The sequence below is a fragment of the Aquila chrysaetos genome, chromosome 20 (assembly GCF_900496995.4).
Source record: "Aquila chrysaetos chrysaetos chromosome 20, bAquChr1.4, whole genome shotgun sequence".
Classification (NCBI taxonomy): Eukaryota; Metazoa; Chordata; class Aves; order Accipitriformes; family Accipitridae; genus Aquila; species Aquila chrysaetos.
In genome coordinates this window covers 4128798-4148379 of record NC_044023.1, presented here as the reverse complement: position 1 = coordinate 4148379, position 19582 = coordinate 4128798, and the positions used below count along the sequence as shown (strand labels likewise).

The 19582-nt window shown below is 38.0% G+C and overlaps 1 protein-coding gene across 7 annotated transcripts in view; it reads left to right on the top strand.

Annotated features, from left to right (window-relative positions):
- IARS1 (isoleucyl-tRNA synthetase 1) overlaps positions 1 to 19582 on the top strand; it is a 113602-nt gene that overhangs the window by 90308 nt on the left and 3712 nt on the right. For all 7 annotated transcript variants that reach the window (XM_029996145.2, XM_029996144.2, XM_029996148.2 and 4 more), the window contains 8 exons: positions 1685 to 1859; positions 2642 to 2754; positions 3037 to 3132; positions 5195 to 5371; positions 9111 to 9222; positions 10302 to 10427; positions 16861 to 17004; positions 18006 to 18158. In XM_029996145.2, the coding sequence (XP_029852005.1) occupies positions 1685 to 1859; positions 2642 to 2754; positions 3037 to 3132; positions 5195 to 5371; positions 9111 to 9222; positions 10302 to 10427; positions 16861 to 17004; positions 18006 to 18158 (1096 nt within the window). The remainder of the gene's footprint in view (positions 1 to 1684; positions 1860 to 2641; positions 2755 to 3036; positions 3133 to 5194; positions 5372 to 9110; positions 9223 to 10301; positions 10428 to 16860; positions 17005 to 18005; positions 18159 to 19582) is intronic.

Here is a 19582-nt window from a genome sequence, read left to right as displayed (position 1 = left end):
TGTCCCTGGTACGTTACACCAAGAATAGAGAGTGAGACTCTGAAACTGGGAATTTAGGTATCAGATCCTGCCTTGTGTGTGTTTCTTACTTGGCTTTACAAAGCAGGAAAAAAACAGGCTCTCTTGAAGACACAAAATAACACTGGGATACAGTGCTCTTATTTACAGGAGGTATACCAAGACATTATTTCTTGGTGTTATTAATAATGTGTGTAATGCATTTGTTCATTGGACAGAATTAAGTGTAGAGTGGAGAGGTTTGCTGTGTATTTTCAAATTTGGCATTGTATGATGGTCAGGGTGTGTAATAAGGTTTGTGGGTTTTTTTAATAGTGATTTTTAATGTCTTTATGTGATGAGGGAAATATTTGTACTTAAGAATGTAAGAAATTACTTAGTGGTTTAGACTCACGGCTCATCTTAGCACATCGTGCTTTCTCCTGCAATGGTAGAGTCCTTTTAGAGAAAGCACAAGCATCTGGCCACTTCTTGCAGTAGGCTGCTGTCGTGGTCACCATCTGCAGCTAGTGTATTAAAGATACTCAAGGGCACATGCCTGCCTGTTCCCTTTAACATCTTTTCACGTGCCTACTGTTATGAGCTTAATTCCTTTTGGAACTTGGTGGTACACTCCTGCTTACCTCCTCTTGTGGCATTAAGTTCCAAGTGTTAACTACTTGTATATCTCTTTTAAACCAATCTCCTACTATTTCCATTGCATGCTCCCTTACTTGAGGGGTGGTTTGGGTTTGGTGAATAACAGTTTTACATTCCTTACCCACCTTTTCCATCGTTTTTTAAACCTCAATCATATTCCCCTTCAGCTTTCTTCTTTCCAAAGAGTTCTAGCCTTGGTCTTACCTCATATGGTAGCAAAGATCTCTTCTTAATCAGTAGTTCTGTAAAACTTCCCACAGCACTACTATATTCCCCTTCAGATATGGGGACAAAAACTGCACGCATTACTTAGAAACTCGGGCGTGCCCACGTTTTATGTAGTGGCAAAATAACATCCTTGGTCTGGGGCCCCTCCTGAAGTTGATGCAAGTTTTATAAGCTTTTTTTTGTCTGCTCCAGCATGCTGATCTTGTGCTGCAGGGCATAGACGGAAGTTTTTGTGAGCAAGGTGGTTTTTTGAACAGTAAGGACCTAGAATAAACAGATAAGGAAAGAGACAAAATGAGGCAGTAGCATTTGTACAACCTAAAACATAAAATTGTCGGTTATAGTTTTCTGGCTAAATGCATACTGAAAGGACTATTTCAGCAAAATTGTTCTTCTTGATTTTTGCCAGGCCATTTTCTAATGCCATCGCACACAAAGGTAATACTTTTATCTCTTCAGGCAGCTGTTACGGTAAAATAAAAAAGGCTGTTGAATAGGGATCTGATTTGAGTTAAGAGCTGACTGGTGTCTATTAATAACACAGAAACGTCTACCTAAAGGCTGAAGTGGAGGATAGGATCTTCTGCTGAAGGGTAGTTTCAGTATTGGTTGGGTTTGTTTGCTCTTGCAGTATTGGCAAATGACTTAGTTCATAGTGACAGCCACATAAAAAATTTGCAGCTCGAGACTTACGACTTCCCTACTACTGTGGCCCTTGGTTTTGTACCCTTTCCACAGCTGTCAGAGATGGCTGTTCTTTATCTTCTTTTTTTTTTTTTCTCTTGGTGTATTTATATAGGAACTTAATGTACGTCAAGTGACACTATCTACTAATAAAGATAAATATGGAGTCCGGCTGAGAGCAGAACCGGATCACATGGTGCTCGGGAAGCGTTTGAAAGGTGCATTTAAGCTTGTCATGGCTGCAATCAAAGAGCTGAAAAGTGAGCAGCTGGAAGAATTCCAGGCGACAGGTATGTAGTGGTACAAACCACTAAACGATGGCAATGTTGACCAAAAAAAGATCCAAAATCCTTTGGCTCATCAGGAAAAAAATCAAGCAATTGCACTTGATTTGTGTGTATTAATTGAGCATTTGCAGGAACAGATGCAACAGTATCCTTCTGTGGGCTTAGGGAACTTAAGGCCTACTTCCCTGTTGTTATCCCTATTAAATTTTATGTTAATGAGAATAGGAGAAAAGTTGGTTTTGTTGTTTTGCTGACAGATTAGAAGTGGCTGTGTAGACTAATCTTACACTGTTCTCCTGTTTAATTGCTATGGTAAGGCCAAAATGAAGTAGAGACTAAGCTGTTCCATAAGACCGAATCAGATTTGAACGAGTATATGTGCAATAGTTTTTATTCTAAAAGCATTGCTTCAATTACAGATTTACAAGTGGGTGTGAATTTTCCAGCTATATCTGTTTAACTGCTGAAATGTGAATTTTGATTTAGTTGAATATACAGGTTATTTTTAAGTTTTATTCCATTTCATTCAAACAGTACACAAACAGTTGCAGAAGTGTCTGCATTTGAGTGAATTCTGCTGCTTGTAGAAGTGCTTGTGTGAAAAATCTGAATGTGGGATAGTTCAGTGTTTCTTACTAGTGCTTAACTACTGTTTAACTGTGTCACAAATATACTGCATTTCATCTATTTGCAGTCTGATACTTATTTAAAGCTGTTTTGGATTTAAAAGAATTTTTTTTTTTACTCTGATTGTAAGAGATGCTCTTCATCTGCCAATTCTGCAGGCACCATTGTTGTAGAAGGACATGAACTCCATGGGGAAGATCTTCGTCTCATGTACACCTTTGATCAGGTTGCGGGAGGATCTGCCCAGTTTGAGGCACATTCCGATGCTCAGGTACTTTGTTGGTTATTTCTTCTTTTTTTTGATTAAGGGAAGAGTTCCTCTAGAATTAATATGAAAATAGTGAGGTGAAAGCTGGGGTGGCTTTGTTTGTTCAGATAAGCTCCTGGAATTTGTTGAATTATCTTCTGAATTTTGGAGATACTAAAGTACTCTCTTCAACACGGTATTTTGTAAGTGAGGAGCTCTAAAAGTGTACCTGAGCTTCTGAGTGAGTTAATACTAGCTTGTTTCAAGTTTGTCACCTATTCAACTGTCTTCTGTGCATTACCTCAGGTTTTAGTTCTGCTAGATGTTACCCCAGACCAGTCCATGGTGGATGAAGGAGTTGCCCGGGAAGTAATTAATCGCATCCAGAAGCTTCGTAAAAAGGTTAGGAAACAATGGTTTGGAACAAGACATTTTAATTTACTTTTAAGCAATCTTTGGGCAATATGCAGCAGAAACTGACCTTTTTAATTAAACATGAAGCCCTGTATCATTTATTGCTCATATATAGCTTTCTGATTGGACATAAATGATTGCAAATCATTATTTTCATTTTGAATTCCCATGTTCCTAAGTAACTTGAGTTGAACAATGAGCTTGCTATACATCATCCATAGTGAATTAACTAATTTTTTTATTTTACTGAGGCCCTCTTGTTTTCTATCTTCAGCCACATAGCAGTGGTTCAGTCCCAGTTAAGCAGCTCTCAGGCCTGCCTGCCTCCTGCCAAGAATTACGTTCTGTTCCGTTCTGGTTCCGGTGTGTTACGTCAGCTGGGCTGGTGGGAGCCAAGACATCTGAGCCTAGGACTGCTAAAAGAAACAAACTCGTGTCTTAGCAAATTGCAGGAGGCATTTTGGGCACTGATTTGTGTACCTACATTAATGATTCCACTCTAAATTGTTCTCATCATACATACAAATGATGCTGTCTGACCTTGATGTTAAAGCACTTTGAACCAATGTAACTTCCTTCTCTCTACAATACTAATCCAGAAAGAGCTGCACTTGCTGTCTCCGTTTTGTGCCAAGGAAGCGTGGCCATTGTGGAGGTGATGACAAGTCTAAAAAGCCTTTCATCTGCAGAGGACATTAAGTAATATTGAACTTGGTACAAAGAATTCTAAAGGTTTCAGAACCCGCAAGTTTAAAAAAACCAGCACGCAAACCAAAACAATCCCCTGTCCCCTCACGCACAAACACATTGCAGACGTGGAACGTGTTGTTCCATGATATAGGTAGGGTTTTCCTACTTGACTAACTTGGTCACAATGTGCTGGAATTTGTGTCTTTTTCAGACTTATGCCTGAAGAAATCTTGCGAGAGCTCTAAATGATGTTTAGAGAAAATTTTCATGGGACGTGTTTTTGGGAAAAGATATCTGTACAGTTAAGACTGCATGAATCTTCAATATAAGACTGAAAAATGACAATTTTGTACCAAAATAGTTATGTGTATATATCTAATATATATTAAAACACCTATGTAGATTAATTTCTGTGTAAAATAAAACCAGAAAGGAATATAGCCATGAAAAGAAAACTCTCTCATAAGTTACTGGATGATTTAAATTTACTTTTGTAATGACATAAAGCCATAATTTATTCTCACTTAAATGAATATCAAAATACTTAATCTTGCCTAATAATTAACATGATGCTAATGTGCATTTATTCTGTCATTCTTTCATTCCCACTCCTGTTATAAAAGTGTACATGTAATAAAAATACAGATTCCGGATCCACAGTAACTATTACTGGCATTAGGGCAGTTCTTATTTTTCGCAGATTTTAGAAATAAAGTTTTCTTGGTGCTGCTGTTGTTTCCCTTGAAACCATTTTCTTACTGAAGCAGAATTTTGCTCTAATTCAACTTTAATAAGCCTACCATTCAAATTAATTGTTCTTTTCCTGAAGTGTATGTTAGTATGTGAGCTGTGACAGAACTAGCGTGAAAACTCAAAAGTCTGGTCACCACCTTCCAAAATAATACTAAAATGGCTTGGAGACTGTTGGATGTTAAGAAAATGTCACTGATTGAGCAACTGTTCAATAAAGAACCAAGGGCTTAATTTCAGGCTAACAGGATGTGTAACTGCTAGTGAAATTCTCGTGCATCAAGAAAAGCTTTTTAATAAATTTCGTAGGCTTTCAGCTCACTAAGGGGGTGAGCTGGTAAATGAATTTGGAAGTGAGACATTTTGAGTAAGGTACACTGTTTGGTCATTACCTTTTGAAGAAAAACTCACCATGTTTCAAGCCTCTTTCTTGCCCTTCTGACAAAAGAATTGTTTTATTCTAAATGTTTTGTGGAAACTTTTAACAAATGTCTGGTAAATATCTTTCTAAGATATTTTTTTCTTTAACTTAACAAATACTCTTCTTTTAGTTTGTATATGTGAAAGTCATTCTTGCTGTCACTAATAGTATATTTGGTGTATCCTACAGCGAAATCTGGTTCCTACAGATGAGATTACCGTTTACTACAGATCACATCCAGAAGGTGACTACCTGGATACTGTTATTAAGGAACATAAGGATTTCATTTTTGCAACTGTAAAGGCTGCCCTGAAGCCTTACCCGGTGCCTACCTCAAAAGAAGTTCTCATCCAGGAAACAACCCAGGTAAGAAGGAAAAAGCATTGGCTGCATAGTTCATTTTGTTATCTGCTTTTAACGGAACAAAGGGCTTCAATTACAGAAAAATTGTACGCCAATATTTATTTGTGGGATATAGTGGATATTGTTTCATATTTATAAATTTCCATATTAGTCTTTCTGGTTTAAAAAAGAAAATAGTTGGGTTCTGTATGTGTAGTATTTTTGAAAATGAAGCCGCTTGGGTACCAAAATAAATATCTTTAGTTGTTTGTGTAAGCTTAATACACACAGTTATTTGTACTTGGATTAGTGCATTGTTTAGACAGCAAAAATATTGTTGCTCTGATTTCTTTAAGTTAATAGGCTTTCATATTAGAACTGTTCTCCTTCGAGGCTAAATTTTGCCTTTTGGCTTAAGACCAACTTCAGTTATTAATGTTTAAGGACGCTTATTTTTTCTCCCCCGTGTTGCTAAAGTTCAGTCTTTTGTAACAACACAGTTTCGCAGATGGTTTATTCTTTCGGCTGCAGATTTGAACTATTTCCTTTGTTTTCTTTGATTGTTTCTTCTGACATGTTTTGAGAATATTTTTGCCATGGTTTTATTCAAACTTACTATATTCAAAAGGCATTCCTAGCAGCATTGTGGATGAAGTATTCTTCAATCTAAATGTCACACTAGACCAGAAAGACAAGAACTTAGGATATATCAAACTTAAATTTTGATTTACGGAATGGCTTGTGGGTCTGAGAATAGCAGAAAGGAAAGCGCATATTTTATCCATTGTAATAACAGTATGTGTAAAGGAAGTGTTTTATACTTAGTAATTACACTTCTAAAGTTGTACAGGTTTGAAACAAAGCTCTGTTTGGCCTTTTTCAAAACTATTAGTTTAATCTAGTGACAAACATAGGGAAAAACACTACATAAAAGTGGAAAATATTGTGGTTGAGAAATCGGTGAAAATATTTTGCTATTTCTTCTAAGTCCTTGTTTGATTGGGATGCTGCTGATGGACAGTTTGATGTTAAGTCAACATCAAATCTGAATTAGAATGTAAAAGCAGCTGGAAGAAAACATGTAGTGCTGGGAAACACTCGTCTGAACGCATGCCTCCGAAATTGCCTAGTACATGGGCTTTAATGTTGGTCACTGTGTCCTTCCATGAAAGCTTGCATGCCTGTGCAAGTATAGTCCGTCGTCCCGTCCCCCCGCTATTATTTTTCTGTTTTCTAAACCTTAATTTAGCAGATTCTAGTGAAGAAAAACATTGTGGAAAGATGAAAGATGAGTCTATTGGATTAGTTTTACATAATGCTGTCTACATAAAGATGAAATCTTGTCCTGACAGAAGGTGCTGGTTATTATGGATGTAATTGATAGCTGTTGTCTCAATGTCAGCAAAGACCAGACATGCGTTTGGTTTTGGAAATGATGAGCTAGTATGTAAACCAGAGACAGGAGGTTTGTGGATCAGGCTATGCATTTGCACAAATGTTACATATCAGACTGGGAAAACCTAAAAAATTTTAACTGGAATAACACTATACACAACAGACGGTTCTGCGTGACTATTGCAATTGATGACGAAGTTTATAGAAATGCAGTCATCTTGTAACAGTCATACAGCTGAGAGTGCCTACCTGTCAGCTTAAAATCTTGGGTGTGGAAGTTTTTTCAAACAAAACCGTTAGCAGGGAGTTATTGCAAGTTCTGTGTACTGAAGCTATATAGATTGTGTGGTAAATGGAGGTGAAGAAAAACTTTTTAAGTAAATGCAGAGTTGATTGTTATTATTTTACTTGAAGGAGCCTCAATCACTACAAAGTACCTCCCTATGGAGTCAATCTGTGGTCTTTGCCGCCTGGGTTGCCTTCTGCATATTTAGATGGTTACTGTGCTTACAGACTTGATGTGCCTCTGAATTGTTAGTCACATACTTAGACTTTGAAACAGGTTGCAGAGAGAAACAGATGACTGAGATTTTAGTACAACTGTAAAGTCTTCCTTGGAAGTCTCGCTTCCTGGGACTGCAGAGACGGATTGCTTAGGGCAGATGTTTGACTCTGTGTTCTGCTGCAACTAGCTTGTCACATTAAGAGCAGTGAATAAAAATACCTGAAATGAAAAAGCCCTTCTTCAGAAATCTTTTCAGCGTAGAAGTTTGGCCCTTTGCGGAGAGTGGAGGACAGCTGCAGCTGTGTGCAATGAATTTGTAGTTTGGTGCATCAGACATGGCTGTGGTTAGTAGTCTTTGTTGGTCATAACTGCATTGCATTTTGTACTAGCAGTGTCAGGCATAAAGACTATGAAGATGTGAATTCAGATTGAATTGTGCATCAACTGTCTTCTGTTGGTGGGGGCTGATAAGCAGCATTGACGTGGAAAATGCTTTAGTGACCATTACACACTTTCAGATGTAAAAGCAGATGCAAGTTAAAAGAACAAAGTGTGTAATTCCACACCTGAGTGTGTAAGTTGTCAACTGCGACAGGATCATTGCATCAAATTTCTGGAAGTTATTAAAAGGAGTAACGGAAGTCTGCGTGATGTTGGATATATGTGAAGACTGGGGCCAAAATGCAATGCAGTCTGTCTTTTCTACAAGTATTTTGATTATCTTTGGGATCATTATTTCTGTGAAATTATCCTGGACCAATTTTTGATACAAAGCCTTAACTATGAACTCCTCTCCCACAGACTTGCTCTGAGAGTCAACAAAAAAAATAAGCAGTTGCTCAGAAAATACTGGGATGGAAAAGCAGCTACTTGAAGAATGTATTTTTAATTGCTGGTAGAATGGATAAACACAAAATGAGATTAGCTGCTCCAGGTGTCTCTCCCTGCTTTGTAATAGGAGCTCAGTAAAGAGTGGCACTTCCAAGTTTGTCTGTTCACACTTTGGACTGTGACTCTTACCAAAGACTGTCTCTAAACGTACAAAAAAATTGGCTAAAATGGCCACATAGTCTCAGTTGTTCATATAAGTGATTTCTGGATGATGCTTGTTTAATCAAAAATTTTAATTAAGAGATCTTTTAAGGTGTGCTTCTCATGAAAATTGGTGTAGGTGCAGGAGTAATTCTAGCCTGTACTTAGCTCAGGAAAAGACCTGTGCTTAGAAAAACCTTAGTCTTAAAGCTGTGGTTTAAGGCCTCTACAAAATAAGTCTGTTTCTGTAGTATTGCTGCAGATTCTCAAGTCTCTTCATCCTGTGTCTCATCTGTGCATTAAGATACACGTTCCGTTTCTGGATGGAGTGTTTCAAGTTTTAATTGATTCACTAACAGGTAATGGGGTGATAGTCACAAAGGCTGACTTGATATCAAGGCAACTGCTACCCCTGGTTGTTCTCGGTAGCCGCTTGGAGACGGATGAAGGCTTCTCCAGACAGTGACTGAGAGCAGGGTCCTGCCTTCAGATACCCTGAATTACCTCTGGAAGAGTGTTCCTCTCAAGTATATTCACTTTCGGATTATATTTTGGGAGGCTGTCATCACTGCTTATCACTTGTGCAAATTAGGCTGTTTATTACACTCTGTTTTTCTTATGTGTTAAATACTGCTATATCTTTAACATATATTAAAGGCAAATTCATATTTGAAGCACTCTGAGGAAAGATGTCGCAAGAGTTGCTTTTTTAATTGTAAGTTATGTTTAAGATAAGACAAAATCTTAATGTTATTTATTGAAGGAAAATACTTTGTTGTGTTTCTTTAATAAAACCATATTCAAATAATCATCATAACCTTCTTTCTTCAGCTGAAGGGATCAGAGCTAGAAATTACACTCGTCCGAGGTGGTTTGTGTCAGTGCGTTGGTCCAGCCTGTGCCTATGTCAACCTCAAAGTTTGTGTTAATGGGACAGAGCAAGGTAGGAATGTACCGGGTTTGATTTGTCAGCGGTGGTGTTAAAAGATTGTTTGGAAAAGCGTGTGAGGAATGTTGGAGCCACAAATTTGTTGGAAAGATGGTGCGAACTCCCTGCCAATAGTAGCTTTAAATAATTCTTGAAAATAAGTTTATTAAGAGCAAAACCACATGTTGTCTGTGATGTCTTCTGATGTGGACCTGAAGTAAATACTCAGGGGTGCGTGTGAATTATTTATATTCTGCAGAAGGGTTTGCACGTGAACATCTATATGGAGGCATACGCACGCTATATTTGTGTGTGTACGTTCACCCATGCTCCAAGTGTGTACCTTGAGAGTTTTTAATTCTTGATGTAGTAAATCTGTACTGTACATGTACACCTACTGTACTGTACACCTATGTTGTAGTAAATCTGTACTGTACACCTACATTACACTACTGTAAATGTAGGTGATGCCTTTCTGTGGAGGAGATGCTCTTTTTGACAAACTTAGATATTAAGTATAGAGCTGAAAAGAATACTTAAAACCAGAGAATATAATGACTGTGTCTTGGATAATGAAAAGACGAGTGCAGTGATATTGTTAAAAGTATTACAAGGTTGAGTTATATATTAAAAGGAGAGAAAACCAAATGCACTCTCTGGAACTTTTTTTTCAACGCGTTTACAGTTTATGTGTCAAAGTAGGTGTGTGCCTTGTTTAACATGTTTACAAAGTTGCTTACTGAATAATAATGAATGTAACTATGTACGCTGGTGAACATCTCAAAGGGCACGCAGTCTGTCAGTTTTTAATCACTACAATACTGGATTATAATTCAGTGACATAAAAATTTGACTGCTTGGTTAATAAAAACAAATATAACTTCCATACTCTAAATCTGAAGTACATTTGAGTCCATTTCCCTGTTTTCTTTCTTCTTTCCCTTTCTTACTAAAAATTTCTAGAAGATGCAGTGTTCCCAGTTTTAAGTTAGCTTAGAAACTCACTGGAAGTAATTAGAAGACAACATTAGAAGATCATTGAAACTTGGATGTTGCTTCCAAACTACATTTTAATTTCTTAATTTCGGTTTTAGATGGTGTGTTGCTGCTGGAAAATCCGAAAGGAGATAATACCTTAAACTTCACTGGACTTGTAGATGCTGTGTCCTGCATTTTTGGTCTTAAAAATTCAAAACTGACAATTTTTAATGGCAAAACAGGTAAATGGAGTATGACAAGGAAAACTGAAACTCTTTCTAGCAGCAGCTAGGAGTTACTTACTGTATAATTATTAACTGTATAATTTTTCTATATATATACAAAATTGACAAGAAAATGCATAAGGAAATATTCTATTTTATAGTACTTAGGTTATGAGACTGTGTTTATAGTCATATCAAAATGTTTCCAAAAGCTGCTGCTAAATGATGCTCATCTCTTCTGTTATTTCCATTGCAGTTCTCATCAGGACAAAATCTGATTTATTTCAGAATGTGTTTCCATGGGGTCCAGGCTATGGTATATATTTGATGGCAAGCTGCCATCAGCTTCTGCATGCTTTTTTTCCCCTAATGCCTCAGTAGGCAGGGTGAGAACTTAAATGGAATGCAAACTGTTATTTGTAGAGGAAAAAAAATGTTGCTTTTTCACCCTAGAGAAACTTGAGAATCTCTGCATTTTTTTCTTTTTGGAAAAATCTATCGAGTATTTTTGCAGCTTGAACTTTGCCTCTGTTAAGGCATGAGAATGTAAAGTATCTTCTATAGATTATACAAAGACTTACAGGCTGTATCATAGTTTGGCTCATTACAAAGACAATATAGCTGAAACAGAAGAAAAATGTTATGAAAGATGTTGCGATTAGTGACTGTGAGACCGTACCAGCAAACTGGCATTCTCTCCCCTGAGATGAAGATGCTGTTTTATTATTACATTACGTATAATATTTTAATACATCAGAAAAAGTTACAACTTAAAAATCAGCACACTGAGAACAAGATTACACTAATAACCAAATGCTTTAGTGAAGAAATACAGAAAGTAGAGTACTTAACAGTGGCCATGCCGTGATACGACTTTAGAGATGTTTCAACAGTAATAGTAAACTCTTTGTGTGTTCTTGGTGTTATTTACAGGCACATCTTGAAGTTCAAAGTTTGTCTGTTTCCACACCATTCATATTAAGTCTAAAATGGGTGACAAAGTGTCATGGGGGGATTTAAAAATGAGAGGGGGGTTCGGATTGCTTAAAGAATCACCTCCAATTGTATTAGCAATAAGAAAATGATGTAATAGAAATTTGTATAAAAGTGCGACTTCACAGAATTCGATGGCAAGGTTCACTCTATTACTTAGTACACGGATGAAATGCACCCAGGAAAATTAAATCAGAATCAAACTAAACTTTTGTATATAGGGACTGAAAACGTAACAGGGTAAAAGGGAGTGTGGGAAAGGGTAAGGGAGACCCTCCTGTTGAGTCAGGAGGTTCAGAGAAGACCCCCTTGCTTTCTAAACTTCTTTCGGAGTCTAGGTGCAGCTGGATCGACTCCTAGTCCCAGACTTGGTCAATGGTTTATATCTAAAGGGGTTATGAGTATAATAGCAGCCTAAAATTCATTCACAGTTGAATAAAAAATCATGACAGTAATTTAAGTATAAATTTGAAAGTATTATATCTTATAATCTACTTGCTATAACTTACTTATGATACACTATTCAGGTTAGTACACATGCGTGCATAAAGATACTAAGAGAAATACATTTAAGAGATAGGAGAGAGAAAAAGAGGTGTATACCTGTTAGAAATACCCCTTGAGGTCAGTGAAAATATTCACGTTGAATGCTTCGGCATTTGTCTCCACGGGCGAAGGGTCGAGCCTCAAGGAGCGGAGAGACTCAGCGCAGGCCATGTCGGCTTTCGGCGACAAACCTCCAATTTTTGCAAATAGGAAAGTTTGCAAGCTCTGAGAGGCGTCCTGCTCGGAGGGAGATACTGGTCACAGCCCGTGGCGGTCCAGGAGAGCTCACAGGGCCTCCCTTAGCACCGCTGTTTGTAGGTTCGGGAGATGACTGACTTTTGTCATCAACGAATCGCTAGAATCCCAGCTGCGCTGGAAAATTCCGAGACTGTTTGAGAATAACTCAAAACACAGACACGGGATGCTCCAAGATTGTCAGGGGAGGACTGTAATGTCTCAAGGTTGTTATGAGAAAGAACTGGGTGCCAGTTGTTATGAGAACTGGCTATCTCTACTCCTGTCCCCCACCTTCACCGGGCAGCAGGAGTCCTTGAGAGCACAGCATATCTCCCTGTCTTAGTTAGCTGCGTAAGACTTACTGGCACAGTCAAGAGTCATTTAACTGCCTGACTCGTTACACTTATGCTCAGGCCTAGCGAGCCTTCCCAAGTTCGTAAATGAGCCTGGAGAGGGGGAAAGAAATGTACCACTACACAAAGAAATTATAAAATACTGCAAAAATGGTAATTGGACAGCTACAGAAACTTTTGCTAGTGTGTTTTGTAGAAATATTACTGAAGCAACATCTAAGGGGGAGATAGTTTAATTGGCTGTTGCGAAAGGCTGTTTTGGGGCGCCCGCAGGACTGCGAAGGATCACCGGTTTATGTCTACCTATGACATCAGTAGGGGAATAGTCTTACTTGTGTCTGTAATGTCACTGTTACCATCTCGGTCTTTAGTTTTCTTACTTGTCTTTTCCTGAAAGTATTTCTAGAAGAATGTTTTGGGGGTTTTCATATCTGATGTAATCCATTATGTCACTGTGGTGAAACCTCTTTCCAAGCTGTGTTCAGCTGAACTCAATAGTTCTATCATACAAGATGATTATTCTTTCCTTTCAGTTATAGGTGATTTATAGGAAATTTTGGATCTCTCAGTATCTTCCTCAAGTTTCAGTTATGTTTTAAAGGAGGAAATAGTTTTCCTTGAAATCCTTTTCCAAACAGTAGTGATATACTTTGTAGCAGTGAGGTATGTGCCTACAGAGGTGGGTATGTACTAGTACAGTTCATTACCATCACAGATATAAAGACATGACCCGCAAAAGGCCAGGAGGAGTTGGGAAACTCATCTCATTAAGATTATAAGCAGTCTGACTCCTTCTTTGGTTTGTTTTCTGCCACTAACAGGACAAAAGGATGCAGCATAAATCTATTAATGCTGAATTCCTAAAGGAAGAGGTAAAGAAAATCTAAACCTTGCCTCTTCCTCAAAGGTTCTTTTCTGCTGTAATAACAAAGACTTTATTTCTTTCCTTTCCATGTTGCTTTTGCTCTGTAGGTATCATTTTGGGCCTTCCCATCTTGGCGTGCTGATTTTAAACTTTCACTCTTTGTTAAGTGGTCTGGGCAGAGCAGGTTTTTTTCCTGCCCGCTTATTAACAACATGGAAATTCCCTTGGAAAGATTAGATTAACAAATGCACTTCTGTTACTGTTTGGCAGAGATCTCAAATAAGTATTGGTCAGCAGCAGATATGGCTCTCTGAGGAGTCGGGGTTGAAAGCATGTACAAAGAAAACAGCTCTTAAAGATGTTAGAGAATAGAACTGAAATTCTTGATGTTTGGTTTGGGTACAATTCCTTTGCTTTATCTGCCCAACCTTTGCATGGGTAATGTTAGGTGAGGCCGAATGGCGATTCCAGGGTTTCTTTAGGTAAGGGAAGGGATTGGTATCAGCCCCTCTGAGAGGAATTGCAAAGAAAGGTCGCGCACTCTGGACAAATTGTTGCTGAATTGTTCCCGTGGGTGTCAATAAAATTATGACCCAGTAAAACCATATTTCTGGCTCCTTATTTTCCTTCCTGTGGTTTATAGGGCTGTACCCTTTACTCGCAGTAATTTATTATCTTGCTTTCTAATTGTAATGAAGATGTACTTAGGGTTGCACAATGGCACAAAATCAGGCAGTACTTGTATTAAGGCAGGCTACAATATGTCATGTCCCTGTTTTTCAGTGCAACATTGAAATAATGGGATAAACATTTCCTCCCCAACGGTGTATCGAAGTATTTTGAGTAACTGCACAAACACTGAGCAAGGCTCTGGGATTTGTACTGACCTTCAGAAACTGAGAATAGAATTTGTCTCTTTTTACATTAAAAAAAACCAAATCATTTAAAGGAAAGAGGCTGGCCTCAAGTCAGATGGTAAAAACAGTTGTCTGTGAATTTTTTTGCTCTAGACTGCTGAAAAGCTGAAAACTTTCTGAATTTCTTACTAGGAATGTTTTCTGACTTGCACTCGGCTTTCATGGAAGCAGCCCATATTGAAAAAGACCTATTAAAAAAAAAATAAATTTGTTCATAGGAATAAATGAAGCTGTAAATCATGTAGGGATGTAGGGCTTAAAAAGTGGGGGGGTGGTAGCGGTGAGGCAAAAATCCTCCTACAAACTTCTTAGTCCATGTCTTATTTCATCTTTATGATTTTCAGACAGCTAATTTATTTTTTTAATTCTATTCGTAGCACTCTTTTCTGAACAAGAGTACAAAAAGATATTTTTTTTTTAATCTTTAATTTTTGAAAGGCCATGAGGCTGTAAGGCACCTTAGGAGAGCATTACCACTTCAATCTCAGCTGCAGGGAGAACTGACTTTAAAAGTGATTTTAATATTGATGAGCACTTGTAATATCTGCTTGTTTTCGAGTCTATTGTTATATATGAAAAAATGATCCACTTTTTCTTGCTCTTATTAGAGGGTTATATGAACTGACTCCATTGACAGCACTGTACATGAGCTCTTCCTTGTGAAAATGTCAGCGGTCCTGTAATGCAAAATGCTAGATTTGTTAAATACGCAAATCACCATTCCTGTAGCTCATGCTCTGTTGCCCTGCATAGATCTGCACAGATCCCAGCAACTGGGTAATGTCAAACTCGAAGTTACTTGAACCGTGTGTTTCTTGCTCTATAAAGCACCCTGCTCACTAGTGCTGTCTCCTACCCAGGAACTGGATGTAAATGGCAGGCAGTGCTGCTTTAAGGTTACGCGAGGAAAAACCTGCTGCTAGCTCCCTTTCCCTATGATGCAATCTTGTTAATTCCTCTCCACTTGTTAATTTAGTTATTTTCTTGCTTTCCTTGAAGTAAAACCAAACCAAAGACCCCTCTTGTGGTTGAGCATCATGTGCCTTGCACCTCAAACATACCAAAGAAGTGTTTGCGTAGGTAGCGGATGGCTGCCATCATCATAAAATCTTCATTCTTGATAACTGAATTTTATAAGCAGCAATGAAGTTTTGCCTTTTTCTTTAAAGATAGATACATAGATAGATAGCTAGAAATTTATTTCTTTTTTTTTTTTTTAAAGCACTTTAGAATCTTAGATGCACTCTGAGGTCTTCATCCTTCCTTAGGGCAGTCTCATAAGCCTTCCACAGTGCCTCGTGCTTTGATGTTCTGTGGCAGTTGGCAAAATTTTGAGACCTTCCAGTCTGTGATTACTTTTCACCTTTTGGAGGTTTGTTTTGGTTTTTTTTGGGGGGGGGGGGGGGGGGGGGGCGTTGGTGGTTTTTTTTTGTTTGTTAGTTGGTTTGGTTTGGAGGTTTTTTCATTTTTAAGTTGATGAACATCCCTGGAAAAAGGAGTGCCACTTCTGCTGCTTTTGAAATTCATTCAGATGAACTGATGGAAAATAAGCTTTATAAAGCTCAGGCTCCGTGACATGCGACTAGGGCTGATACGAAATGAAAACCTGTTGGAAAGAGATGACAGATGTGCCTGTTCCGTAGGCAACATACACTTCTTACAAGAAATTAAATGTCTTAATTCTTACTGGATTTGACCTTTGGAGTTCTTTTGTAGCTGCAAAAGCTTTGTAACAAAGTGATGTTATTTCTCTGTATCTTTAATGTCATGGCTATCAGCAGCTTTTTTTTTTAACCTCTGACAGACAGGCTCATGTAGGTAGTGCAGAATGCAGCCCTACGTATTTCATTTGTATTACAGAAACCTCATTAGCTTCTCATCTGAGTGCTTTCAGGGTGCTGATATTACTTCTGAACCCCTTTGAGACATGGGTCCTATTTTGGGTCTGATCGTCCACCATTTTCTCAATATGCATGGCTGGAGTCATCTGCTGAATCATCAGCTATTGTTGACATTAAACACAAATATTAATGCAGAGGGCATTATTCATGAGCTAACCAGCCACTGATTTTGCATTTATTGTCATCTGGAGTTGGATGAGGGAGATGTCCTGATGTTGCATACTGACACATATCCAGTGCCGTTTCAGCTAGGAAAGTCAGGGTATAGGCAAAGATCATAGGTCTTAATTTAATGAGATAGAAATGGTTGGCTTAAGTGAATAATTTCTTGCTTGTTTGAAGTTATTGAACTATTTTTATTGCATAAGTAATCATGTTGTATATTTATGTGCATAAGAAATGTTACATAGGAGCTAATTTCCACAGCAGATGAAGTATTCTGTGTTGTTAAGAAAACAAAATATTTCTGCACAAACTCCATGTTTCAAAATGGAGAAATGCTCTTTCTTGAGGAAGGATTGCAGAGAGGGAAACGCTTCCACAGTGGAATCAGTAGTTAGACTCATTGTCAGCTAAACGAGTGAGAACTGGACCTCAGCTTCTGTGTAATGGCCTGACTGGTCTCATTTTCTTTTTCAGAACTGATAAACAAAACTGACTTACTGAGTCTCAGTGGAAAGACTCTACATGTCACAACAGGGTCAGCACCTGCTCTGATCAACTCTCCTGATGCTCTGCTCTGCCAGTATATCAACTTGCAGTTAATGAATGCAAAACCACAAGGTATGTAGGATACTGATCTCTCCTCATTTACAGGCCAAGCTTTTTGAGATACAAGTTTTGGACACCGTTGCTTACTGATGAAGATAAATACGTATGTTTTCACTGGCAGATGGTGATTTTGTTTATTTTTTCCTAGTATTTGCTTTCTAATAAACACAATGTTTATATTTAGCTTTTCTCTCTTTTCATAAAAGAAAAAGAAGAGCCAGTTTGAGATAAGGGACAGCATTTAAATGGAGCCCTTCAGCATTGTTTTCCTATTTCTAACCATCAGCTCACCTGCACAGCTTATTTTAAAAGGCTGAGTCTAAAACTGACCAAAAAGGAAGAAGGGGCCAGCTCTTTACCAAGACATTGTAAACAGCCTGTGAAACATTTCTTAGAGCTATTTAGAAGCCACATGAATTGTATTATTAATCTGATCTGGAGTACAGATGTGTGTATGTAATTCTGTTTCACAGCTGCTAATCTTGTAATTTCTACTCTGAAACGTCACGTTGGAACAGCTATTAGTTGGAACAGTTATGTTACGTTGTTAGTAACTTGCTCTTAATCTCTGCCCTGGTATGAGTCCTTTCTGAACTGTCCATGTGGAATCTTATTGACACTACTGGGAACCTACTTGGACCAAAAATGTGTTTTTAACTGGGGATTTGATGAACAGAAGGTGCTTTGTGAGCTTCTGTAGTTCTTAGTGGTTTGTGTGTCCTGTTGAAATATTTCACGTTTCCCAGTCTCTAGGTTATCCTGCTGACCCATGTAAAGAATTCTGCAAAGTTTTCTTTTGTTTGTCAAGCTGTTAATAATCACTTATATTTCTGATTCTATAATTCATGAACTTATTTACTGAATATCTGTAAGTAGGTCAGTATTGGTAATTACTCAGCACTATGAAGAAATAGAGATGAAATGGAAGAAGAAATCCTAAATTTCAATTTACCAAGATAAATGAAATAATATCATTCCTCACCAATAGTGATTCAACTGTTTATCTTGTTCAGAATGTCAGAAAGGAACAGTGGGAACTCTTCTAATGGAAAACCCTGTTGGTCAGAATGGATTAACGTACCAAGGTCTTCTACATGAAACGGCAAAAGTTTTTGGGCTCAGAAGCCGGAGGCTAAAGTTGTTCCTGGATGAAGCGCAAACTCAGGGTAAGCACAAACTTTTGGTTTGCTTGTCCAAGGATACTTGGAAGTTTCTGTTGAGGAGCACCTAATGTGACCTGAGCTCTAGTTTAATTACTAAACACACACTATTTACACATTGTTTTCTAATTTTGCCCAGTAATTCAATATTTACTCAGTAAAATCCTTTAAGCACACATATACGTTTAGAAATTCAAAGCTCTAATGCATTCCTTTCATGAAATGGCCAAGACAAATTCTGTAAAAGTTTCTTCCTTTTGAATTAGAAAGGTCAGTCAGCAATGTAAATGGTAGTTACATATTGCTGTGACTAAGCAGAGTGAATCTCTTCCTTAGAAGTGAGTGAGTCTGAAGTGTGAGTATTTAAGAACCTGTTCAAATTGTTCCTGTAACATTCATATTGTTGCAGATATTATTTTTTTTTTCCTTCCTTCCTTTTGGAGAATGGGAGTGGGTGGAAAAGAGTATCGAATCTATTTTAGAGTTGTTTGAGTAGGTCAGACTTGGTAGGGTATGGCAGCTGCAATTCATTCAGAATACCTGGGAAGTAGGAAGCTTTATCACATAGTCACATATCTGAAATGTTAAAGAATCTTCCTAAACCACAGACAGATGGTGAGGCTTAGAAACAAAAATCTCTGATTCATGACAAAGATAAGACTAAAGACGTAGCCTCCTGTAGTGCTAAAAAGTCAGACCTGAGAAAGATTTGGGACTTCATTTGAGAGGAAGAATGGACTGGAAACTACATGGTAAAAAAACCAACAGGTATTTCTGTGTATTCAGGAAAATTCAGCTCTTCAAATGAAATGATACAAAGGACTCTCTCCCCAGTTTATCATAGTGACATGATTTACAAGCTCTTTGGAAGGGGTACATGATACTTTACCTTGACTTACCATATGTTAGGTTACCTGTCCAGAAGTTAGACATCTTGTTTAAACTAGTTATCTAATCCTAGGATGGGGTGAATTTCCTTAGGAGGTGCCTGTCAGCTGATGAGGGAAGGAAGAGTGTAGCTCTCTAGTGTAGCTGGCTAAAACTGGGGTCACTTAGCCGCCCCCCTGCGCTGAAGGGATTCAGGTAGGATAGATTAGAATCAGGGCAAGGAAGGTGTGGGGATTTTGTTGTGGATTTTTGGTTGTTTTTTTTATTTCATGTGACCTGAACTCTGTTCAAAAGTCATTTTTGTAAGTAAAATGGATCTCAAATGTTGATGAGACTTTCTAGTGATAGTTTGAGCTAATGCTAAAAATAATGTGCTGAATGGTGTTAACAAACAGAGAGAACCGGAGACTGTAGTGTTTAGAAACAGCACAAGGTGTAAGAACCAAGTATATCAGCCACACTTCATTTGCATAAACAAAAAATGTATTCATGTGCGAAACCTTGCTGACTAGGAATTTAGCCATTCTGGAGCAATTGATGTT